Consider the following 25,059-nt stretch of genomic DNA (forward strand, 5'->3'; position numbering starts at 1 on the left):
TGGAAAGTCTCAGGGCCCCCATGGGGAAGTGTGGGGACTCCTCTGTGGGCAGTGCTGTCCCCGGCCTGTGGATGATGGGCTGGCTCAGTGACCCCTCCCCAGCCCCCAGCGACATGGGGCAGCCACATCAGGGTCCCGACCTGGGTCTCTGAGCTTCATGGCCCAACCCTGAGGAGAGCTGGGGCTGAGGCTGGCCCTGCCCCCGCAGTGGGGGATCCTTTAGCCTTTGTTGGGCCCCATCCTTGCGCCATGTGGCCATGGCTCCGGAGTGACCTCCCAGGCAGCGACCCTGCGGCCCCTCCACTAAAGGCAGCCTCTTGCCGTAGGAGGCTGGGTGCTGACCAGCCTGCCCGCAGCCCCTCACCCGGCGACCCCGGGCGGGCGGGGAGGAGGGGCCTCCAGCTGAGAAGTGGGGAGGAGGAGAGCGGAAGGAAGCCCGGGGCTTCTCCGGGATCGCCCCGGCGGGTCGGGACGGGACGCGGCCCGTGGTCCAGGGGCGCTGGGCGGGCAGGCAGCCAGGGCCGGCACTGGCCAGATGGGGGCGAGCGGGCCCTGCGGCCCCCGGGGAGGGGTCCGGCCGGCGTCGCGGGGGCGAGCGGCCGCGGGCGGCGAGGTCCCTCCCGGGAGGCGGGCGCGGGGGAGGCCGCGGGGGGAGGGGGCCGGAGCTGCGCTGCGCGCAGGGCGGGAGGCAGAGCCGAGGGCGGAGCGGAGCGCGGCGGGCGCGGCGAGCGCGCGGGCCGGGCGGCCGAGGACCCCGGGAGCGCCGCGTCCCCTGCCCCGCGCCGGCCCCGCGCCACCTCCCCGGCCGGCGGTGGTGGGTGCGCGGCGGGCTGACCTCTGCAGAGGCGGCGGGGGCTCAGCATCGGGCCGGGGCCGGGGGGGCGCCGGGGCCGGGGGGCGGCGCTCCGGCCCGGCCCGGCCCCGCCCGATGTCCATGAGCGCCAACACCATGATCTTCATGATTCTGGGGGCGTCGATCGTGATGGTGAGCGGAGGGGCTTCCCGCGCGCCCTCTCCCCGCACCCGCTCCCGCCTCCGCGCCCGCGCGCCGCCTCCCCCCCCCGCGCCTTGTTTACCGGCCCGCGCGGCCTGCGCTCCCCCATCCCCAGCGCGTCGGCCCCCGCCTGGGGGCGCCGGCCCAGGCTCTCGCTCCTCGGCGCTGACCGGTCATGGGCTCTTCCAGGCCATCGCGTGCTTGATGGACATGAACGCGCTGCTGGACCGATTCCACAACTACATCCTCCCGCACCTGCGGGGCGAGGACCGCGTCTGCCACTGCAACTGTGGCCGGTGAGTCTGCGCCCAGAGGGGCACACGCGTGATCACACATGTGGGGTGGAGGTGGGGCCCACTGGGGCTCCAGTGAGCCCCATGCAGGCCGGGCTGCAAGGCCCAGCTGGGCCAGGCCGGTGGGGGAAGGACCGGCCAGCCTCCGCGGCACAGAGGTGTTCCGGGAGCGGGGAGCATGCCCGAGGCAGTGGGACCCCCTCCCAAATTGCCTTTAGAGAAAGGGCCCGCGGGCGATGGGCAGAACGGGTCCAGGGCCTCCTGGCCCGGGGCGTGGAGGCCAGGAGAGCAGCAGCCCAGCCTGGTGTCCCGGGAGGGATCCTGCGCACGGCTGTGCCCACAGAGGACAGACACCATCCTCCTCCCTGGGCCCTGAGCTGTGTCCATGACATTTCCTGGGAGCCAGCTAGGGGGAAGAGCAGAAGGTCATGGTGGGCAGGGCCTACCTCGAGGGGCATCTGGCCCAACCCCCTCGCTGTCCACGGGAGGAACTGAGGCCGGGGGTGGAGTCTGCTCAAGGTCAGGCAGAGAGAGGGGAGAGCCCAGGCCCCACGCCCACTTTGTGACCCCCCCCCACCCCGTTCTGTGCACATGTAGTGATGGAGTCTTCCTGGCCATGCATGTTTGTACGTCCATATACGAAATAAACATCTTCTCATGAGACGCGCATGTGTGTACCGTCTGTGCATATACATGTGCGCACACGCAGCAGCCCCTCAGCCCCACGCACGCTGGGGCCCCGAGAGAGCGGACAGAGGCTGAGCAGACAGACTTGCCCAGGGCCACGCGGCCGGCAGGGAACTTGTGTTCTTGACCCTGCCCTGTACTCCTGCTCCAGGGACGTGTGCACATGTACTGGGCGAGGGGTGTGTGAGAGACAGGACAGTTTCATGCCTCACTAAGCATGCTACATGCCTGTGTGTGCAGACCAGGTGTCGAAGCAGAACATGGGCATCAGGGCAGATGGAGATGGGCGTGTAAACGGCCCTCACGTGTGTTGGCCAAGAATCATCCAGAGTGCTGGCTGGGTGGCCACACCCTCGCGGAGATCCCTGTGTTCCTGCCTGGTGCACGCGGCCCGAGGCCAAGGAACGGCAGGAGGCCAGCTCCACGCTTCCTGGGCCGACCCAGACTGGGGGTGTAAGCGGGGGTCCTGAGACCCTCCCGGAGACCGGAGGTGTGCCCGCCACCGGCCCAGGCTTCAGCTCCCTAAACATTAGTAAGGCCCATTTTCTGTGCGGGGCTGTTGCAGTGTGACCTGCACATATGTGCCTAGGACCTCACACCGAGGCCCTTCTGGGCAGACAGGGTGTGTTTTCAGAGTGTATTTGTTCCGGCTGTGTGTATGGGTCATATGTAGTGTCCAGAGTACGCGTGGATTGTGTAAAACAAGTGCCCACGGAGTACAAGCCACCGCGAGGCCTGAGTGCACAGCTTAGACACAGACGACACGAGAGCCACGCCTGCTGTACGCGTAGAGTGTTTCCGTGTGTGTATGTGTCCATGTATGTGTGCTTTGTACACATCACTACATACAGGATGTGTAAATTCCGTGTACGAAGTATTCTTGTATATTGATAACATGCATGTGTATGCGCAGTACATGTGTGTAACACAATATACAGCCCCCGTGTGCGCCCTGTGGGCACAGTGAATGTCTGCAGGGGACAGTCTGGCATATCAGGCCTCTGTGTACAAACCACGTACACACGTTGCCACAATGGACTCTACTTGTGTGTACACCCCGTTTGCAGAGAAGGCGCACACACACTTGTGTGCCTTCTACGTGCCAATACGGAGAATTTTATACAGAGGACACGTGTGTAAATGCTGTGAAGCGTGCGTGCCAGCAGGCTGTGTCTGTGGGTGCACACCCGTGCATATGCCACGGTGCCCACAGAGAGGATGGCTGTGCGCAAAGCCCAGTGCATGTGCATCTCCATGTGACACGCACCATGCTCGTGCCCGGGCGAGCGCGCACATGCACACATGTGGAGCTCATGGGCCGAGTCCATGGTATACACGCCATGTCCTGTGCATGTGGCCGGCGTGTATACACAACATGCGTCCGACCTCAGGTAGACACATGCAACATGCGTGGCCCAGGCAGGACACATGTATGTACACATCACGGAAATACGTGTGCACGTGGGTGACCTGAGCCCCCACCTGCCCCCACCCCCACCCCGGGGCCTGCCTGACTTGGAGGAAGGAGGAGGGCAAGGAGTAGGGGAAGAGCGGCAGATGCCAGGACAGCGATGGGGGCACAGGTCATGACCTTTGACCCCCTGGAGGTCCCACCCCCCCACCCCCGGGGCGGTTGGGGCCCTGGCCTTGTCCTACTTGCAGGGGCGTTTCTGGCTTCCTTGGTGACTCCATCTTCAAGTTTCCTGCCCTGTCCAGGGGTAGGAAGTCGTGGTCCCGAGGAAGACCCTCCCTGTCGGGGTCCAGAAGGCAGGAGGGCAGGGATGGCGGCGATGGTCAGCGTTATCAGCTGCTGGGAGGCCTGGCCTGGCCAGGGTGACGGGACTGCTAACGGGTGACGAAGGGCGTCCCTGCTGCTACGCATTCCGGGCGGTCATCAATGGTTCTCCACCTCTTATTGATGATTGATCAGGGCCATTGGCGAACTGTGACCACATGAGCTACGGCCGCCATGTGTCAGGCAGTCCTCTCCAACTAACGCGGGTGTGGTGGCCCCTGCTCAAGGGCCCCACCTACTCTGGACAAGCTGAGCGGGATGGGCTCCAGGAGTCCCCAGGGGAGCGGGAGGGGGGTGAGATGGGGCTGCCCGCTGCTGTCTCCGCTGGGAGGAAGGCACTGTGGCCCCCGCTGGCACAGGGATGTCGGTGATGGACGGGCAGCAGGGGCCTGGGGTCAGGGATGTCCTGGGGGGTTTCTGTTTGTGAGGAGGTCCCTGGGGGGCGGGGGGGTGGCTCATGTCCAGTTGCGAGGGGGGGACGGGGGCCCATCTCAGCTGGAGACCAGGCAGAGGTGTCGACATGTAACCAGGGGAAGATGGGGAGAAGTGGGTTGGGGAGGGAGGAGCTATTTTTAGGTGCAAGTTTGAGGTGTCTGTAGATCCCACGTGGAGACGCCATGCAGGCAGCTGGAGCTCAGAGCAGACGTGGGGGGCCGCGGGGGCGTGCTGGGGTGGAGAGTTGGAGAAGCCAGCTGAGGGGCTCGGTAGGAGGGGGGCCAGGCAGGAGCACCCCGAGGTGGCTCCTGCACTTCGGGGAAGGAGGGGCCCCAGGGTGACTGCGGGCTCAGGGTGCACGGACCCCACGCGCCTCGGGCACCCAGGGCCAGCAGCTCCTTCTCCCCGGCCCTCCTGTCGGGGGGGGGGTGCGTGGAGCCCAGAGTCTGTTGCCCTGGGTACTGGTCTCTGGGCAGGGCCACCCCATCTGGGATCGTGGGGCCCAAAGGGCTTCCTGGAGGAAGAGAGGATCCAGGCAGGCCTGAGGCTAGAGGGAGCCTTGTGGGGAGGGTTCAGTGTGGCCTCCACCTGGATTGTCAAGGGAGGGGAGGCTGAGGGGAATGGCCCAGGCCTCAGTGCGTGCTGGGATGCAGGGGACGGACCGTGGTCCAGGGTCCGTCCTAGGAGCCGGGATCTGTGTGGGGCACGGTTAAGGGGGTGCCCCCGGGCCTCAAGCACAGAGAACTGGGGCAGGGGAGGTTCCTGCAAGGGACAGAGGGGCAAAAGGAAGACCAGAGGCTCAAGGCAGGGCTCATCTCACGCGGCTTTCCTTGGAGGGGAAGCTGAGGAAGGGGCGGAGTGACTGCAGGGTGGGAGGGAGAGGCCAGAGGGGCAGTGCCCCAGGAGCCAGCGGGGCCCTCTGGGCACAGGCCCAGGGGCGGGCTGTGACCCCGTCACTGGGCGGGGACACCCCGCCTGGGCCCTCGCCCCGGAACGCCTTCTCCACCTACGCTGTGCTCCTGTCACCGTGTCAGGGTTGCCTCTGAGCCCTGGGCTGGGCAGAGGAGGGAGGAGGGTGATGCGTGGAGGCCAGCCACTGGACTTCACGCTGACCTATGACCTCGCACACTCCCATCCTGCGGGCAGCCTCCCACATGGTGACCTGGGTCCCGGGCGAGTGCGCTGGCCCCTCCCGACCTCAGCGCCCCACAAGGTCTGCTTCAAAGACCCCCGCAGGCGAACGGGTGCAGCTTGCTGCGGGGTCCCCGCCCGCCCCGCGGGACAGGTGCCAGCCCGCCCTGCCGCCCCCAGGCACCACGTCCACTACGTGATCCCGTACGACGGGGACCAGTCTGTGGTGGACGCCTCCGAGAACTACTTCGTGACAGACAACGTCACCAAGCAGGAGATCGACCTCATGCTGGGGCTGCTGCTCGGCTTCTGCATCAGCTGGTTCCTGGTGTGGATGGACGGCGTCCTGCACTGCGCCGTGCGCGCCTGGAGGGCCGGCCGGCGCTACGGTGAGTGCGCGGCGCGGGGACCCGGGGACAGCCTCGTCCGCTCCGGGGCCACGCCCTCCCCACGCCACGCCCGCCCACGCCCACGCCGTGCCCACTCCCGGCCCCGCCCACCAGCCCACGCCCTGACCGCGCCCCCCGCCCTGCAGACGGCTCGTGGACCTGGCTGCCCAAGCTGTGCAGCCTGCGGGAGCTGGGCCGGCGGCCGCACAGGCCGTTCGAGGAGGCGGCCGGGAACATGGTGCACGTGAAGCAGAAACTCTACCACAACGGTCACCCGAGCCCGCGGCACCTCTGAGCCGCGCGCAGGACTCGCGGGGCCGCCGGCCACCGCGCCCACGCTCACGGGACTGGACGGCCGGCCCGGGCCAGGGCGCCCGCGGCCGTCGGGCGCGTCCGGCGGAAGGTGCTGTCTCCTCTTCTTTTTATAAAGGGAGTCGGGGTGGGGCCGGGGCGGGGGCGCGGGAACGGCGGCACCGGGGGCGCGGGTGGGACCGCCCGCCCAGCCCGGGACCACGTCCGCCTCTGGAAACCGGCGGCTTCCTGTGCGCCCGCGTCCGTCTCTCCGTCCGTCCGTCTGGTTTCCGGAGCCGGAGCCAGTTCTGCCGGAGGGGAGCACGGCCGGGAGCCGGGTGCGCCCACGTCTGCACACGGGAGCACGTGCATGAGGCGTGTGCGTCCGCGGCCCGCAGTGGGGGCGCGGAGCAGGGGTCCGGGGGAGGCCCGGGCCCAGCAATAAGGCTCCCGAGCCCCGCGGCGGCAGCCCCGGTCAGGCGCCTCACTGTGACTCCCACCCCTGCTGGTCAGTAAATTCTCCAGAAAGCTCCAGCCTCTGCCTCTTCTTTTCGCCTCTGACCCAGGGATCCGCACATCAGCCATGAGACAGTCACTGAGACGTATCTGTCAGTTTTTATTAGATTCTGGATAAAAAGACCCCCAACTCCAATCCGGGAGAGCTTTGGCTTCCGTGGGCTGAACAGTCCCCCCGCTCCGCACATCCTTGGCCGTCGCATGTCGGTGGGCTGGTTCTCGGCACCTGGGTTTACGGGTTCACAGACCTCAAGGGCACTCCCCTCCCGAGGACAGCGGTGGGCATGCTGGGCTGCACAGAGGCCAGCTCTGCTCATCATGGGCTCGGTTCTGGCCCTGGGAGGGACTGGGCAAGGTCAAGTCCCCTCCCTTGGCCGGGCCCCCTACTGCTGGTCACAGCTGCAGCAGCCAGCATCTGCCTGGGAAGCTGTGCTGCCAGCTTGGCCGCTGCCCCGGGCATGGCAGACAGTGCCTGCTCCGCGTCTGGGCCGGGCCTGGAGGGACACATCTCCCAGGAGTGTCCTGGGGGCGGCTGGGGGGGTCAGGAGAACCAACCCTGCCTCAAGGCTGCACAGCACAGCTGGTCCTGAGCAGAGGCCTTTAACGCTGCCCTGCCGCCCTGGGCCTGACCAGAGGAAGATCACACACGCTGGGAGGGGGGCGGCTGCGTGGTGCCGCCACGTCCGCTGGGAGCCGGGCACCTGGGTGTTTCTTCTTGGTGATGCCACCTGGTCAGCGTGCTGCAGGCGTCCAGGCGCAGCTCACTCGGCCTGTGAGCTGGGGAGCAGGGGCCGGCTCCCCGCTGCCTTCAGCCACTGCATCTTCTGCTCGTGCTGCTGGATGGCATCCTGGACCCGGGCGTCCATCATGGCCTCGGTGAGGACCCCATCCTCAGAGGCATACGCCATGGCCTGGCAGGGGAAGGGAGCACTGAGGCAGGGCAGCAGAGGGGCTGCCCGCGTGGGGGAAGGGCCTCAGCCTGAGGCTTCTCAGGGCCCACCAGTCACCACTCACCCGTGTAGGCCAGGGCCTGACCCAGGGACAAGGCAGCCTGGCCAGCCCCATCCTTGCTGCACTTGCCGCCCACCGTGGAGATGCCCTCCAGAACCCAACTCCTCTGGGGCAGGGGCGGGCAGGGGCGGGCAGGGGCGGGCGGGGGCAAAACGTGGGCTGCTCTCCCGGGCCTGCGCTCGGCTGCAGGAGGGGCCTGGCTGCTCAGCAGAAGGCACATGCCAACACGCGGCAGCACACACGTGCTCGCAGGTGACCCTGCAGCCCAGAGCGGCTGCCATCCCTGCAACCCCCGGGGCCCTGCCCGCGCCCCCCGCTGGCGCCAGTGCTGCCTGCTCCCCTGGCTTCCTCAGTGACTTTCGAAGAAGAGAAACCCAGAGGCCCGCTGTCAGGGAGCAGCCCAGCCCCCAACCGCAGACCAGAGGGCCCTGCCCCATGGATAGCAGGGCTGCGCTCAGGGCCGGGGAGCAGCCGACAGAACCACCACAGGCCACGCAGACACCAAAGAGAGGCAGAGCCCCTGGAGCCAAACTGCCCTCCACGCGGAGCACCCGGGGCCCCACTGTCTGCAGATGGTTCTCCCAGAACCGCGGGCTGCTGCAGTCCAGGCCGCCGGCGGCACTCTGCACCCGCGATGCCCAGGCTCCCCAGCCGTGCACGTGGGCGGGGGAACCAAAGTTCGGCTCATTGGGCCCCAGTGTGGTCCACAGCACTTCGGCTGCCAAGGCAGGTCACCTCTGGCCAGGCTGCACGCCTCCTGGGTGACCCAGTCCCCATCTGCTTCCTGTCACCCAGCCTGTGGCTCTGACATGTGCACTCAAGTGTCCACCGAGCAGGGAGCCCAAGCCAGTCCAGCTGTTTCTCTCTAGGTCCCTCAGGAGCCTCAGCCCACGCAGGACACAGGGAGCAAGTTCCCACCATCCGAGATGACCAGTCACTTTGCTCCCCCAGGCTGGCCCCATCCATGGGACACGGCTGTCCTCAGCGCCTGGCTGAAGCTGTGGAGGGAGGGGCCGTCCCTGAGGCCTCCCGCGAGGAGCACGAGTTCTGCAAAGCAGCTGAGGAGGTGGGGTGGCAGCCAGAGGGGGTCCCTGGTGGGAAGGGGCAGGTAGAGGGTGTGCAGCGACTTTACCAAGGAGAAGCCAGGCGGGCACCACGGTAACCAGGGGATCCAGGCCAACATCCCTGTGATGTGGTGTGGATGTCTGGTGCCCCCTGATACGACGTGACCAGAAGGGGCCCTCACCTCTGGTCTCCTCCAAAAACCCACAATCCCAGTCCGCTCATGAGAAAGCTATCAGACAGACCCAACGAGGGACGTCCTACATCACTCCTCGAAACTGCCGGGACCGTCAGAAACAAGGGACGCCTGAGAACTGTCACAGCCCAGGGAAGCCCGAGACAGGAGGACTGAATGTCATGGGCATTTGGGTGGGTTCTGGGAGAGATCACGTCTGAGGTGGAATCGAGGGATGTGGTGAGACAGCCACAGTGTGGAGGGAGCTGTGCTAGCCTTGCGACTTTTCTGTGAACCTGGAATTATTCAAAAACAAAAAAATTCACTGAAAAAAGCTTAAAGGAGAACTAACACCCATCCTTCTCAAACGCTTCCAAACACTGGAGAGAAAGGAACACTTCCTAACTCACTCTGAGGCCAGCATCACCCTGATACTAAAACCAGACAAAACACCACACAGACCCAGACCCTCTGTGAAAACTGATGCAAAACCCTCAACGAAATACTAACAACCAAACTCGGTAGCATATTGAAAGGATTATACACTGCAACCAAGTGGGATTTTTTTCCTGGAGTGCAAGGATGGTTCACCTAGGGAAAAATCAACCTAGGTAAGTAATTAACAGAATGAAGGACAAAAACCACTTGATCGTCTCAATTAATACAGAAAAACATTTGGCAAAATTCAACACCCTTTCTTGATGAAAACAATCAACGAGGGGGAATTCCCTGGCAGTCCAGGGGTTAGGACTCCACACTTTCACTGCCGAGGGCCCGGGTATGATCCCTGGTCAGGGAACTAAGATCCCGCAAGCCGTGCAGCGCAGCCAAACAAACAAACAATAAACTAGGAATATGAGGAAATTTCCTCATCCTGATAAAAGCCGTATAAGAAAACATCAGCAAACATCATGTCAATGGTGAAAGACTGAAAGCTTTTCCTCTGAGATCAGGATCAAGGCAAGGATGCCCGTTTTCACCACTTCCAGTCAACAGAGCACTAGAAATTGTAGACAGATCAATCAAGCAAAAAAAAGAAATAAAAGACATCCAGACTGGAAAGGAAAAAGTAAAATTAACTGTCTGCAGGTGATATGATCTTATTATATACAGTAAACCCTAAGTAATAAATTCAGCAAAGTTGCTGGACACAAAATTAACGCACAAAACCATTCGTGTCTCTACACAGTAACACTGAATAATTGGAAAAGAAATTAAGAAAACAATTCTATTTACAACACCATCGAAAAGAATAAAATACTTAGGAGTTACCTTACCTAAGAAGGTGAAAGCCTTGTACACTGAAAACTAGAAAATGTTGCTAGAATTAAGGACATGAAAACATAGAAAAATATCTGTGTTCATGCATTGGAAGACAACGTTGTTATGATGTCAGTACTACCCAACGCAATCTACAGATTCAATGCAATCCCTATCAAAATTTCAATGATGTTTTTCGCAGAAATTAAAAAAAAAAAATCCACCCCAAAATTCATATGCAATCTCAAGGGGCCCCAAGCAGCCAAAACAATCTTCAATAAGAATATGTTGGAAGTCTCACATATCCCGATTTTAAAATCTACTACAAAGCTACAGTGATCAAGACAGTGTGGTACTGGCACTAAGACAGACACAGGCCAGTGGAATAGAACAAAGAGCCCAGAAATAAACCCTCACATATGGTCAAGTGATCTCCAACAAGGATGCTGAGATCACTGAATGGAAACGACAGTCTTTTCAACAAATGGTGCTGGGAAAACTGGATATTCACATACAGAAGAAGAACAAAGTTGTACCCTATATACAAAAATCAACTCTAAAGGGATCAGAGATCTAAACATAAGACCCCAAACTATAAACCTCGTAGATAAAAACAGACGGGAGAAGCTTCCAGACATTGGATTTAGCAATGACTTGTTGGCTACGACAGTAAAAGCAGGTGACAAAAGAAAAAAATAGATAAAAATCGGACTTCATCAAAATTAAATACTTTTGTGCTTCAAAGGACACTATCAACAGAGTAAAGAAGGCAACCCACAGAAAAGGGGAAAATGTTTGCAAACTACTATCTGATACAAGGTTAATATCTAGAATACATAAAGAACCCCTACAATTCAACAAGAAAACCTCAAACAACCCAGTTCAAAAAAGGTCAAAGGACTCGAACAGACCTTTCTTGAAGGAAGACACACACGTGGCCAACAGGCTCATGACAAGATGCTCAGCATCACTGATCATCAGGGAACGCGAATCAACAGCACAGCGAGACACCACCTCACACCCGTGGCCGCCATCAAAAAACAGAAACCAGTGTTGGCGAGGATATGGGGAACCTGGGACGCAGGTGCACCACTGCTGTGGAAGACAGTACGGAGGTTCCTCAAAAAGCAAACACAGAATTACCGTGTGAGCAGCCATTCCACTTGTGAGAATGTGCCCGACAAAACTGCAAACAGGCTAAACCCATTCACAGCAGCACTATTCACAACAGCCAAGAGGTGGAAACAACCTAAGTGTCCATCCACAGCTGGATGGGTGCGCAAGGGGCATCCACCGCACTCTGGGGTATCAGGCAGCCCAACAAGGGAAAAGACTGACACCTGCTGCAACACGGATGAACCTCGAGGACACTGTGCTCAGTGCATAAGCCAGTTACAACAGGACAAATCCTGTATGATCCCTCATCAGGTCCCTGGAGGAAGCACACTCAGACAGGAAGCAGGAGGGAGGGGGCCAGGGCTGGGGGAGGGAGTGAGTGTCTAACGGGGACAGGGTTCAGCTCAGAAAGAAGGGAAAGTTCTGGAGTCGGGCGGTGGTGATGGTTGCATGATGTGACTGTGCTCAGTGCCAGAGCTGTGCATTTAAAAATGGGGAAAATAATGAGTTTTATGTTAAAAACAAAAACAAAAAACAGTAGGTCCCCATGATAGGTAGCTGCAGGGTAAGAAGCACGGACTCGCACTGACAAAACCATCACACAGGGGTGGCAGCTGCAGTGGGGTCCGTGCGACACCAGCAGGTGGGCTTCAGGGAGCAGATGCACGGGTCCCGGGCTGCTCAGCCCGGAGGGAGGAGGAGGGTGGGCAGGAGCCACCACAGCAGCCCAGCCCCGTGCACCTGGGGCCACAGGGGAGAAACTCCAAGGGGACACACTGACATGTTCTGTCCCAGACGGTGGGACCCCTAAGGCATTTTGGCCCTCTCTTGCGGGGGGTGGGGGTGGGGACTAGCAGACATGCCCAGGGCCCAGCTGCCCAGGGGCTGGACACACAGGGGAGCACCCACGGGCTCTGGGCCTCCACGCGCAGACGCTCACCCTCCCATGCGCGTGCGGGGTCCACTACCCTCAGCTCCCCACACGCAGGCACACACAGGCCTGTCCCCTGGTTCCCCAACGAGCAGGGAGGGCAGGGCAGGGCAAGGTGGGGGAGGGGAAGTGCGCCAGGGCGCTCCCCGCCACTGGGACTGAGCATTTGTTGCCCCCGAGCTCACGCTGAAGCCCTAACCCCCAGTGTGGCTGCACGTGGAGATGGGGCTTCTAAGGAAGCGATTCAGGTTGGGTGAGGTCCTAAGGGTGGGGCCCTGATCCTACAGGACTGGCGTCCTTGTACGAAGATACCCCCAAGGGCTCTGCACAAGCACACAGAAAGAAGGCGGCTGGCTGGCAGCCAGGGAGCGGACCTGCATTGGAACCCCCCTCACCGGCATCCTGATTTGGGACCTCCAGCCTCTAGAACCATGAGATGAGTGTCTGTTCAAGCGCCTGGCTGTGGGATTTTGTCACGGCTGCCCAGGCTAAGACGCCCTGTTCGCCACTTTGCTGGTCATGGAAACAGCCAACCTCGTGAGGCCTGATTCCTGAGTGAGGCCAGCCTGGAGCAGAGCACCCTGTGACTCACATGAGGACAGAGTTTGCAATCTGGGGCTGTTTGTTACAGCAGCATGACCTAGTTCATTCTAATACAGCCCCCCTGTGTATCTGGGCAAGGATGTTCAAATCCAAGCAGATGTCTACTTAGCATTCGTGCTAAGTTGACAGTGGCCAGGTTGTCACGTGGCCACAGACATGAGCCACTCAGCACCCTCCACCTGGCAAGGACCACGGGGAAACTTGTTCTGAATGGCTGCACCCAAGGCTCCTGGGGGTCAATGGGCTTCCCTGCCCTGGGCACCCGTGGAACCACTGCTGGGACGTTTCAGATGAAAGCCTGGGTATTGGGAATGACAAGGGCCACTCTGGCCTGTGTGCCCTGAGCCACAAGGTGAAGATGGAATCACCTCCCGTGGTCCAGCTGTCCTCAGACCCTCAGGACTCAGCAAACCCATCCAAAAAGCCGGAACACCTGAGGCCTTCACGCCCCCGCAGACAGTCCTGAAGGCAGCAGTCTCCCTCTAGGGGCTGGGAAGGAGACGCCTGACTCCTTATCAGGTCAGTCACCTCCTGGCTCCTCATGTCCTGTGCCCTCGGATGAGCCCACCGACAGCTCACGGATGCTCCATCCCCGGCCCAGGCTGTGTCCCCCGGACCCTCCACCCATCTGCAGTTTGCTGTGCCAACTGTCCTGGGCCCCAGCTTGGGACAAAGCCCAGGTTCCTAAGACACTGAGCTTGATGACCACCAGACACGCTGCTGACTTGAGAGGGCCCCGTCTGACCTGGGCCAGAATGACACTGGGAAGGACCATAATATGCAAAGCCACGGACGGCCCTGGCCCATCCTCCCTGCTGCGGGGGGCAGAGAAGGGTGGTGGCAGGAAGGAAGGGCATCATGTCACATCTGTGCAGAAAATCACTCAGAAACATCCTGGTGGGGGGGAGGTGCAGGTGCCAGCCCAGTCACCTTTCGACAGCTCTGAGGGTCCCTGGCTCGGTTGGGCTCTGGCCTGCAGGGCGCATCCCCAGCTCACCTGCCACGCCACAGCAAGCTGGGAGATCTCCCGGCCCGACATGCCCTCCGTCAGCTGTGCGATCTCTGAGCACTTCTTCCCGTAGTCAAACTGGGCCAGCTTCAAGCGCCTGGTAAAGAGTTCCCAAGTGATGCCTGGGCGCCCGCAGGACCCGGGCCAGAGCAGAGACCCGTGAGGGACCCAGGCTCCCACACAGACGGAGAGCAGGAGCCTGTGCTGGGGAACCCCAGGCGGGACATGTCCGACCTCCTCACTTTAATGAGCTACCCCTTGCCCAACGTCCACTGCTGGGGCCAGGTCTGGCCGTTCCACCTTCCTACCCTGCTGGGCATATGTCCCTTCCCCGGGGAGGGGCACATGCTGGGCTCAGGGGCGGCCATGGGGCCACTCAGGATGTGTAAGAACAGAGGAGCTCCGGGGGCCTGTTCCCAGCTCCACCGCCTGCCTGGGGACAGGGACCCCGCCCAGCACTCAGACAGCAGCCGAACTCCTAATCCCGCCCCCGCATGCCGATCCCAGGCCCAGTCAGGCCTGGCTGAAGGCCCAAGAGAGCCCGCTCAGACTCCTCTGAAAAAGTCCTCAGAACCTCAGGCCGCGTGCAGTGTCCAGGCTGCAGCTGGGCTAGGATGTGCCACCGGGAGCTGGAGGCAGGCTGGGGAGGTGGGGGACTGGGGCCAGCCAGGGGCAAAAGAGACCCAGATAAGAGAGCTTGGGGGCAGCTGACAGACAGGTGGCAGGGGCAGGCAAAGCCCGCCGCAGAACAGAAGACGGCTCGGCAGCGCCAGGTGGGAACCAGGTCAGTGGGGCTGAGATCTGGTCCCCGGAGAGGGTTACAAATAGACCAGCGCTGGCTTATCTGGAACGCTCCCGACAACAGTGAGAGAGGGCCTGGACGAGCAGGGAGGGCACCCCCGACCTGGTGGGCCCTGCTGTGTGCTGGGGAGGGGCCCAGAGGGAGGCTCAGCAAGGCCAGAAATGGGCCGTCACAGCCCGTCACTGCCAGGGCCTGACTGCGGCCTGGATCTGAGCATTTCAAAGGCAGGACGGGGCAGCAGGGCCTCCAGTGATGGGCGGTCATGACCCCACACGTGAAACCCAGGGGCACGGTGACGGGCGGGGAGTGGCTGTAGCAGCGGGGACACTTACTGCTTTCCTTCTGTGGCTGGTTTAAGAACATACTTGTCAAAATACATTCTCACCAGGCGCTCCCGCTCCTCCCGCCGCGGCAGGTCGAAGCGGACCATCTCGCCGATGCGGTCATTGATGGCCCAGTCAAGCTGCTCGGGCTGGTTGGTGGCCAGGACCAGCATGAACCTGCAGCCGGCGCACGGCGAGAGCTCAGGGTTCCGGGCCAGCAGAACCCGCCGTGCGGCTTCCTAACACGCGAGACCCCGCCGCACCGGCGCTGCCCTCTGCCTCCCATCCCTCCCCGTCTTGCCCCAGCTCATGCTTCTCCCCGACTGGTGGCCCAGCCATGGAAGCCTCCCTGTGTGCAGGAAGGACGGGGACCCAGGGCCCCAGGTCTGAGACAGACCCCTGCCCCTCCCACACCAAGTGCTGGGGTCTTGAAGCCTGGGGTTCAGCTAAGCAGAGGTGCCAACTCAGCAGGTACTCGACACGCCCCCGAGGGTCTCAGTGGGGGTAGGGTCTCCACCAGCAGCAGCTGCAGCGGGCAAGGCTAGTGGGTCTGGCGTGGCAGCCACGTGGCTGACCGGCAGGGCTAGATGCCACCAGCGGGCAGGGGGCTGGAGGGGCCAGCCCAACCCTAGGGCAACCTGCGACCTGGGGCCCCTGGCTGTGGGGAGAGCCCCTGACAACGCATCTCATGGGCAGCCGGAAATGCCCAGGGCCTGAGCCAAGGGCAGTGGCCTGTGGACGAGCCTGTGCCCCTCGGCTCTGCCTCAGAGACCCCAGCACATTGTCTCCGCAGCTCCACAGACGCCCCACGGCGCCCAACTGGCCATCCCACTGCGTCCGGCCACGTGGGTCAGGCGTGAGCCTGCTCGGTCGGCCGCCCCGCAGCAGTCGCGTGAGCTGAGGCAGTGCCACGGCCCCCGCACACGGGCTCTCCTCACTTGCTGCTGTGCTGGCCCGTCCGGTGCAGGAACGCGTTCAGGGTGGCCCTGAGGTCCTCACTGATCTTCTCCTGCAGAGAGAAAAGTCCGGCGTCAGGTCCGCACGCCGGAGTTCTATAAGCAGCCACGGGGGCGCTAAGGAAAGGCTCCGCAGAAAGGCGCAGCCCCCGCTCGTCCACGACAGAATGAATCTAAATTCGAAGGCTGAAGCTTGACTCCAAAAAGACGCTAAACTTCCACTTTTCAAACAAAATGGACGAAGAAAGCGCAGCTGAGAAGCAGGTTCCCGGTGACCTTCCCAGAAGTGCAGACACCGCGGCCCGGGCCGCCCGCCCTGCCTGCTCCCCGGCGGCCGGCCCGGCCCAGGCCAGAGGGCGGCCTCCAGACACTCACAGTCGCTCGCTTCCTGAGAAAGGCGTCTGCTTCGTCCACGAAGAGCAGGAGGCTGCAAGGGCAGGGCCATGTGAGGCGGGTGGGGCATGGTCCCGCGGGAACCCCAAACCTCGCGCTGCCCCCACCGGGACCCAGACCTTGGCCGCAGATGGGGGCGTGTCTAGTGCCAGTGTCACGAGAAAGTAACTAAAAACAGGCTGGTGACCCCTTGTCTTAAACGTTTTAAAGTCTCCGAGACTGGGCCTCCCTGGTGGCGCAGTGGTTAAGAATCCGCCTGCCGGGACTTCCCTGGTGGCACAGTAGTTAAGAATCCGCCTGCCAATGCAGGAGACACGGGTTCAGGCCCTGGTCCGGGAAGATCCCACATGCCACGGAGCAACTAAGCCCGTGCGCCACAACTACTGAGCCTCCGCTCTAGAGCCCATGAGCCACAACTACTGAGCCCACGTGCCACAACTACTGAAGCCCATGCACCTAAAGCCTGTGCTCTGCAACAAGACAAGCCACTGCAATGAGAAGCCCGCGCACCACAACAAAGAGTAGCCCCCGCTCGCTGCAACTAAAGAAAGCCCGCACGCAGCAACCCTAACCCTAACCCAATGCAACCAAAAATAAATAAATAAATAAATAAATAAAATTTAAAGAAAAGAGAAAAAAGAATCCACCTGCCAATGCAAGGGACATGGGTTCGAGCCCTGGTCCGGGAAGATCCCACATGCTGAGGAGCAACTAAGCCCATGCATCACAACTACTGAGCCTGCGCTCTAGAGCCCACGAGCCACAACTACTGAGCCCGTGAGCCACAACTACTAAGCCTGCACCCTACAGCCCACGAGCCACAACTACTGAGCCCGTGCGCCACAACTACTGAGCCTGCATGCCACAACTACTGAAGCCCACGCGCCTAGAGCCCGTGCTCTGCAACAAGAGAAGCCACCACAATGAGAAGCCTGCACACTGCAAGGAAGAGTAGCCCCCGCTCGCCGCAACCAGAGAAAGCCCACGCGCAGCAACGAAGACCTAACGCAGCCAAAAATAAAATAAAAATAAGTCTCTGGGACCAAGAGGCTCCCGGACCTTGGGGACAGGCTGTGGGGAAAGTCACCAACCCCCCTTCCCAGCAGGAGCCCCAGGGCCACCCAGGAGGCACCCGGCTCACCCTCGCCGGCTGGTGCTGGCCCAGTCGAAGACCTTGTGCATGGCGGTCACGCCGTCCCGCCCCATGGGGGCCACATCCCCACCCGTCATGATGGCGTAGTCCATGCCTGAGTGCAGCGCGAGTTTCTGGGTGGGAAAGGCACTTTAACGTCTGCTCCGTCTGCCCTCCACCTCACCTCCCCACCTCCCCGGTCGCTGGGGGCCAGACCGCGTGTGGGGAGATGCCCTGCCTGGAAGAGCTGGGCAGGGGCCGCCTCCCATGTGTCCCCTGCCCACAGCACCTCTTCCCAGTAGGTGAGACTCCACAACCCCCAGCTACTGTGCCCTCACCCTGGCAAACAATGTCTTGCCAGTCCCAGGTGGTCCATACATCAGGATATTCTGGTATAGACTCCTGTTCTTCTTGGTGTTCCTCGTGGCAATGGCGATGTCCCGCACGCGAGCCTCCAGGCTGGGCTGCCAGGGGACATGGAGGTTTGGGGACGCTCTGCTGCTGAGTCCATCCCTCCTGAGCACCTGGGTCGGCGCGAGAGGCCGCCTCTCCCTGGCTGGGGCTCAGCCAGCAAACCGGACTGCAGGAAGGTCGAGCAGCCCCGCCCGGGCGGGAAGGTCCCAGGCATAGGCAGCCCCACTTACGCTGAGGACGACGCCCTCCAATGCGTCCTGAGGCTTACTGAGGAGCCGCCTGCTGACCTGCGGGGATCGGGGGGTATCAGGGTCAACGGCGGCGCCCACGGTGCAGCCACCCCAGAACACGCGTTACCAGCTTTCCTGGAGAAGGCCGGCAGGAGAGACTGTCGGCGACACTGACCTCTAGCGACGGCCTACAGCACTGCCCGTGGGTGCACAGCACCCATGCCAGGCAGGAAGCCTGGCTCCCCTTGAGGAAGGTGGCCGACACCGGGCTGCTTCCAGCAACTTCTCTTACGGGAAGATGGCTTGCTGGAGCCCCAGGAGTTTGTATACAATCTCCAGCCCACTCAGGGGGACGGTCACGCCGACAGACCCACAGAGGGACAGAGCGGACGGGCGTGAGGGTCCCCCCAGTGCTGACGCCACAGGGCCAGAGGAATAGCATCAAGAAGAAAAAGCCAAATGCAAATCAGTGAGCAGGAGAACAGGGCAGTACTTGGGTAAAAAGGGGAAGGTGCCACGTGTGTGATCCGGCCGTAAGGCCACCCGGACCTAGGAGGCCCGCGGTTACCTGCACGGGGTGCCTCAGCAGCTCCAGCACCGTGATTCGAGAGGTCTCCCGCACCAGGGACGGCTTCCCCAGACGGGTCTCCACGTAGCGCCCTATGGCCGACGTGGCGTTCTTGGCGGAATAGATGCCAGCGGCCAGCAGCGTCAGCCCAGCCACCTGGAACAGGGCAGAGGAGGCAGGTGGCGCCCACCCCATCCCCGGCAGAAGAGAGGGGCTCCCCCACCGGCTCCCTGAGTCTCAGCTGGGCCCCACCAGTACCTTTCCAAAGGGCAGGCACTGGTGCGGAGATGAAATGGATGCCCGGCACCCCTCCCACACCCTCCTCCCAGCCCCACCAGGGCCAACACTGAGCTGTTCCGAGCGCCCCAAACCCAAAGGCCGCATCACTTGTGGCTTTCCAGTGGCAGTGGGGGGTACGGGAGCAGCGACCACCTCAGCCGTAGGTCTGTGAACGCTCAGAGCGCCAGGCGCCTCTCACGGCCAGCAGAGACCCCGACACGTGACACAGACCGCAAGGAAAACGGCAGCGGTGTTTACCGTGGCTGTCACTTTGTCCCAGTCTGTCACAAAGGCATGGAATCCTTCACCAAACACGGTACCAGCCGTCCTGCAGGGGAAGCAGTGGCATGACCGGGAAGGAATCGGGCTGTGCCCGCGCGCCTAGCCCAGGCTCCAAGGTCAGCCCCAAAGGTCACCGCAGAAGGACCGGCCAGGGGAGTAGTGGGGTGCCTGCTCAGGAGAAGGGGCAAGAGGATGCCCGCGGGGCACAGCCTCACCTGATGGACTCCAGGATGGTCTGGCGGTGCTCAGCAGCCTTCAGGCGGATCTGCTCGCGGGTGATGTCAGCATTGTCGCGCTCAGCCTTGGCCCGGGCACGCGCCTCGGCCTCCACCCGCAGCATCTCGTTCTTGTGCCGAAGCTCCATCTCCCGCTCCACGGTGGCTGCCCAGGGAGAGCGGGGAGCAGCGCTCAGCCCGAGGCCCGCGGCCCCCCGACCCAGGGCTGGGGATGAAGAGCAAGCCCAGGGCACCCCCCCACCCCCCTCTCCCAAGGGTCTCAGCACGCCCGCTGCTTCATGCTGCTTGGGAAGCAAAGGACCTAAAGCAAGGCCCGTGAGCTCCCAGGCCCGGGCCCTACCTCGCCGCAGGGCCTCCTGCTTCTGCACGGACTCCTCCTGCTTCCGTAAGTTCTCCTCGTTGAGAAGTTGCTGAACGGGAGCCACAAGGGGAAGGGAAGGGCTTCGAGATTAGGAAACGGTCAACATCACACCAACAGGTTAGCTGCTCTGGCCTCAGAGATGTCCCCATCGCCCCGGGGGCTCCGACCCCAGGGGACGGTCACCTTGAGGCCTGCAGGCTGCACGGCCCGAGGCGGGAGCCGCGGCCCCCAGCCTAGCTCGGCCTCAGAGCAGCCCTGACCCACAGCTGTCCTCACAAAACAGGCTTTTGGCTGGACTGTTTAATTTAAAAACTAAAATGCCCACAACAGGCTCGACGTTTGAATGCCCCCCACAGACCCGTCAGTCAGGGTCCCACCCGGGAGACCCTCCGGGCGGCGCGGGCAGACCCCCACCCCTCCCACACAGCGCTTGCTGCTGGGCGGCCCCCAGACTCTGGCCCCCGCCCTCGGGGAAGATGGGCCGCCGGGCAGAGCTCACCTGCTGCCTCAGCTGGTCCTCGTAGCGCTGCCGGGAGAGCCTGTCCTGGTACTGGGCCCTCTAGGGAGGGAGAGGGCGGTGTGAACACGGCCCGGCACAGAAGCCGAGGTCCCCGACGGGCGCCCCACGCCCCCCACCCCCGCCTCCTCACGGCCTGGTGCTGTCGCGTCTCCTCACTCAGGGTCTTCCTCCGCTCCTCGGCCTGCGCGCGGATCTGCTCGCCCTTCAGCTGCTCCACGGCGGCCTCGTACTCCTGCGCGACACACCCGCCGCCCTGAGCCCAGGGCCCGGCCAGGCCTCCCGCCCCGACGCCCCTCCCCGGCGTGGGCTCCAAAGGAGCCGGACGGTCTGTGCAGCCCCTGGGCAGGGATGCAGCCTGGTCTGCACCCCACAGGCCTGTGGGCGCTCAGCTGCAGCCTCACCTAGGCCTGGGAGGGCCCAGACCCACAGGCAGAGAGAAGCCAGGAAAACGGACAGGACCAGGCCCCAAAGCAGCCAGACGATCTCCTGGGGCACCTGTCACTCCCCCAGCCCCCTACGCCGTTTCCGCTGCGCTTATGCCACGTGCTCGCTTTCTGATTCGCTTTACAACAGCCCGTGGTGGAGGGTAGAGCCTGTGCCTTTCCTACGCTCGCTCACTACGTGCTCAGAGTGACGGCAGGAGTCCCCCCTCGGGGAGACCAGACTCCTCACCCACACCTGCCCTTCCAGATAGTTCTGTGCAAAACTCAGGCCACACACCTGTCTTGGATCCCCGCTTCCCCCAAATCCTAGAGGGAGGTGCCGCAGCCACCGCCCATGCTCTGTCTGTCCGGGGGCCCCTCAGCCTCGGGGCTGCAGCCCCCCTCTGCCGGCACCACACCCACACTCACCTTGAGCTTGGCCTGCTGTTCCAGCTGAAGCGTCTGCTCCTGCATCTGTGCCAGGCTCAGCGCCTCCTTGGCGTGTCCTGCAGCGGGGGCAGGTGTGTGGGCATCCGGACACCGGGCGAGTGTTCACGAGTGCCAGGGGCTGCTCGGGGACACCACAGCCCACCTCGACCTGAGCGCACGCGTGGCCACCCTGGTTCCTGGTCAGACCTGCTCAGCCACCCCTCCCTCCAAGGGCCACCTATGTATGCTCCATCCCCAACAGAAAGCGTGTGTGTGAGATCTGCCCCCCAGGGGACTGTCACATTCCAAAGGGTTCCATCAGAGAGGCTGTCCCCCGCCCACCTGTTGACAGCAGGAGGGTCAACATGGTGGTCGTTTCCCCATTAAACAAAAAGCAAGCCTGTGGCTAGAACGTCCTTTATTTTTCAAGTGCGAACATTTTTCCTGAGCCTCTGATACCTGTTGCTGATTCACAGACAGGCGAGCACAGACAGGCGAGAACGTGAGTAAGGGGCAAACGAGGATTAAACCAGAAAGAAGGGACTTCCCTGGTGGTCCAGTGGCTAAGACTCCGTGCTCCCAGTGCAGGGGGCCCGGGTTCGATCCCTGGTCAGGGAACTAGATCCCACGTGTCACAACTACGAGTTCGCATGCCGCAACTAAGACCTGGTGCAGCCAAATAAATACATGTTAAAAAAAAAAAAAAACCAAAACCCAGAAAGAAGCCGATGCACGCAGGCTGACAGCTCTTCACAGGCCACATGTTAGAAACACGCGTGTGTGTGACTGACATCTTCCAGGTGTATTCTCTTCATCAGGGGAATGCACATGTGGAAATACGTGAGTGTCCGGTGCTCTCCTTGCTAAAAAAGCCTGCACGTCGGGCCTCTCTAATAGATCCGTGATGACACGGTTCTCCTGTGCGCCGCGCTTCACTACAAAAACTTTCTAACACATAAAAGCACGGAGAGAAGATTGGAACCCCATGAGCCCACCCCCCTGATGCTACCGCGCTCCCAGGTTGCTGCCCACACGTCCACCCTTTTACCCCCCACCACAATCTATCTTATTTTTTGAGGCCTTCAAGGTAAGCTGCAGACCCCAGGACCCCAAGCTGCAGCACCTGCGTCACTGACTACAGCGTAACCCCTGGGGCTCGCCGGCTCCAAGCACGTGTTAGGCATGTGGTGGAAGCTCTAGGGCTCAGAGGTAGGCTGGGGCCCGTGGTCTGGCTTCAGAGTTTGGGGAGGACCTGCAGCTGGCCTGCCTACTCACGCCGTGCCCTTTGGCAGGTAGGCTGGCCGCTCCGAGCACCTTGCCCGCCAATGGAGCAGGGCGCTCCCTCCCCCGACCCGTGGAGTGAGGTGGAGAAAGCACGTAAATCGCTCAGCGCAGGCCCCCGCGAGCCCCCCAGTCACGAGCTACGATCTCAGAGTCAGCCTTCACATTCCAAAAGGAGGCAAACTTTGAAATTCTGGGCACGGTGAATGGGCCAACCCCCTCAACAAACCTAAGAAATTAGGTCTCGTGTCAGAAGTCTGTCGTCATCTGAGGTTTCTTGAAACCCAACCATTGTCTCTCAAGCCCCTCTGCAAGCCTCTCTTCAATCATCAGGTGATGATTGAAATTATCTTGCAAACCTAATACATCTAATATACTTAATACCCACTCTGAGGAGGACAGTGTTCCAGCTAGGCCTAAGGAAACAGCCTGCTCTGGGCCCAGGCCCAAATAGCCATATGTTTTGAATGTCCCTACCAGGATCTGAGAACCAGAAAGGCTGGAGACCTTTGCCCAGGATGTTCTCGTGGCCCCAGCGGGAAGGCGGGGACTAAGCCACAAAGTGCCAGGCCACCCCCTCCTCAGACAGGAAGATTGTGCTCACCTCTGCTCACAACAATGCTGCTCTATAAGATCTCCTTTGAGAATAGAGCACCTCTGCTTAAAAGTTTAAGAGCCACTGTATCCTTTCAGCTATTATCTGCTCAGCATGTGCTATATTCCAGACCCTTAATCTTGATCTTGACACAAACTGTTAAAGCCACAGGAAAAAAGAAGGTTGTAAGAAAAACCCATGGGCTTAGTGAAGGTACACTCACCGCTGATGTCTTGAGGGCCTGGGTCAGGAAGGTCATCAACTGGCCCAGGGCTGCTTGATCTGTTGTTTTATAGACCTCGCCTACCTGAACGCTAACCTTTTCCAATGATAAATGCAAATCTGCTTTATTTCCCTTAAGACCAACGACCCTCAAACACGTCTCCTTTCTTAAGCGGAAAACTGCCGAGCAACCACCGCGGACGGATCCCCGATCTGACCACCCTTGGCCGTTCCACGTGGAGACGGCAAGAGGCGGTAACTGGAGACCAGGGTGCAGCCCTGCCAGCTGCTGCCTGTAGCTTCTGAGCCCCCTCGGCACCGGTTCCCCCACTTGAAGGACGCGTGGCAACTGGGAAGATGCCAGAGGGTCAGGGGATCCCGAACCTCCCTGCACGCAGGGTGGCTCCGGTGGGCTTACCGCTGGAGACCGGTTTCCCCCCGACGGCCACTCGCCGCTCGATCCCTCAGACCACTAAGGGCCACCGTGCCCCCGAGCCCGCCGCCCGGCCGCCCTGCCCGCGCCCACCCCCCCCGCACTCACGCGAGTGCTCCAGCTCGCGTGCCGCCTTGGCCGCGCGCTCCAGGCCCGTCGGGTCGAAGTTGCTCCATTTGTCCTTGGGCGCAGGCCGGTCCCCCGCGCCGCGGTCCCCGCCGCCCTCGGCCCCAGGCTGCACGGGCGGCAGGGGAAGCGGCGGCCCCGCGCCTTCGCCCTTGGGGCCCTTGATGCCGAAGAGCCACGACATGGCTCGCGAGCGCCACGCGTCGCCGCCGCCGCCGCCGCCGCCGCCGCCGGAACCCGGAGCCGTGTGGACGCGCGCGGCGCAGAGCACGGTCCACGCGCCGCGAGCCGGCGGCCAAGACTGCGCAGGCGCGGCGGCAGTCCTTCCTCCCGAGCGACGGATGCGCGTGAGGTCCACGTCCCCCCGCGCGGCCCTCGGATTGGCTGCGAGAATCGTGACGTCACGGCATCGCTGCAGCGATTGCAGGAGCTGCAGGGGGGCGGGTAGGCCGTCAGGGGGCGGGGCGAGGTGCCAGGTGACCGGGGTTGGTCAGGGACGAAATTGAGGGTCTGGGCGCGTGCGCGCCCTTGGGTACGTCATTTCCGCGTGGCAACGACACCAGCCCCGTTGCTATGGGCGCCCACAGAGTTCCGGCCCCCGGGGCCGCAGAGAGGCCAGGGCTGGAGCCGAGGCCACTTGATGCGCGGCGTCCCGACCGAGGGAGAGGCTACGAGAGGAAGAGTGTGGGAGGCGGCCGATAGGCGGGGGAGGACCCCGCCCGGGGCGGGCGCGGGGTCGGGGGGCCGAAAGCAGGCGCCGGCGCCGCGGGCTGAGCGGCCCCCTCGGACAGCGGTGCACGGGCCGGCCGTGTCCAGCGCAGGGCGGGCCGCCCTACGGGCCGGCCGTGTCCGGCGCGGGGCAAGCCGGCCCGGTGCTTAGTGGGTCTCGGTGCTAGCGCATAGTCAGTGCTACGAAGATGATGGAAGGGCGGAAGCGCGGCCCCGGCCAATCTCCCGCAACCGTCAGTAGAATGAAGGGGTCTCCCTTGCCTCCTCTTCGGCGTCACAGCAAAACTCAGCGGTCCGTGGCTGTAGGTAAAGTGGCTCCCAAGGGAGGGGACAGAGCTCTGCAACCCCAGAAGTATGGGACGGCAGAGCCCCCGAGGCCCCACAGAGGCCGCCCTCGCGGAAGGAGAGCTCCTCAAGGCCCAGGGGTCCTGGCTCTGGTCACTGCCTGGTGAGGTTTCTCCTTGGGAACCCCCAGAGGCCACGTGCCTGCTTCAGGGACCAAGGTGCAGGCTGGACCGCCTGGGGCAGAGGGAGACAAGGATGGACACAGGCCAGCCTTGCTCTAGAACCCAGTGTCCAAAGTTAGCAGAGATTTCTTCTTGGGCCAATATCCAAGTTGCCCCTGCGT

General features: G+C 62.3%; 2 protein-coding genes across 3 annotated transcripts; one reads left to right on the forward strand and one right to left on the reverse strand.

Annotated features, from left to right (window-relative positions):
• Positions 1-884: 884 nt before the first annotated feature.
• TMEM240 (transmembrane protein 240) lies at positions 885-6,146 on the forward strand. Its single transcript, XM_061187185.1, has 4 exons — positions 885-985; positions 1,184-1,290; positions 5,516-5,724; positions 5,871-6,146. The coding sequence occupies exons 1-4, from the start codon at positions 929-931 to the stop codon at positions 6,017-6,019; spliced, it is 522 nt and encodes a 173-aa protein (XP_061043168.1). The 5' UTR covers positions 885-928; the 3' UTR covers positions 6,020-6,146.
• Positions 6,147-6,614: 468 nt separating this feature from the next.
• Positions 6,615-23,985, reverse strand: LOC133087635 (ATPase family AAA domain-containing protein 3). 2 transcript variants are annotated; one of them, XM_061185153.1, is made up of 16 exons: positions 23,685-23,985; positions 21,046-21,122; positions 20,325-20,426; positions 20,174-20,233; positions 19,654-19,723; positions 19,293-19,458; positions 19,054-19,123; positions 18,517-18,672; positions 17,949-18,005; positions 17,643-17,768; positions 17,314-17,438; positions 16,155-16,206; positions 15,762-15,832; positions 14,833-15,000; positions 13,687-13,795; positions 6,615-7,442 (listed from the first exon to the last, which is right to left on the reverse strand). In XM_061185153.1, the coding sequence occupies exons 1-16, from the start codon at positions 23,884-23,886 to the stop codon at positions 7,293-7,295; spliced, it is 1,761 nt and encodes a 586-aa protein (XP_061041136.1). In that variant the 5' UTR covers positions 23,887-23,985; the 3' UTR covers positions 6,615-7,292. The 2 variants fall into 2 exon arrangements, with proteins under 2 accessions (XP_061041136.1, XP_061041137.1); XM_061185154.1 differs by lacking the exon at positions 6,615-7,442 and having other exon boundaries at positions 13,691-13,795; positions 14,886-15,000.
• Between the last annotated feature and the right edge of the window lie 1,074 nt (positions 23,986-25,059).

The sequence above is a fragment of the Eubalaena glacialis genome, chromosome 3, assembly GCF_028564815.1.
Source record: "Eubalaena glacialis isolate mEubGla1 chromosome 3, mEubGla1.1.hap2.+ XY, whole genome shotgun sequence".
NCBI classification, from domain to species: Eukaryota; Metazoa; Chordata; class Mammalia; order Artiodactyla; family Balaenidae; genus Eubalaena; species Eubalaena glacialis.

Coding starts and splice junctions, on each gene's coding strand:
- TMEM240 (XM_061187185.1), top strand. CDS start 929: ATGTCCATGAGCGCCAACACCATGATCTTCATGATTCTGGGGGCGTCG. Junction 986..1,183: donor TGGGGGCGTCGATCGTGATG/GTGAGCGGAGGG, acceptor GGGCTCTTCCAG/GCCATCGCGTGCTTGATGGA. Junction 5,725..5,870: donor GAGGGCCGGCCGGCGCTACG/GTGAGTGCGCGG, acceptor CCCGCCCTGCAG/ACGGCTCGTGGACCTGGCTG.
- LOC133087635 (XM_061185153.1), bottom strand. CDS start 23,886: ATGTCGTGGCTCTTCGGCATCAAGGGCCCCAAGGGCGAAGGCGCGGGG. Junction 18,673..19,053: donor GGGACAAAGTGACAGCCACG/GTAAACACCGCT, acceptor GCCCTGTTCCAG/GTGGCTGGGCTGACGCTGCT. Junction 15,833..16,154: donor TTCTCAGGAAGCGAGCGACT/GTGAGTGTCTGG, acceptor TTCTCTCTGCAG/GAGAAGATCAGTGAGGACCT.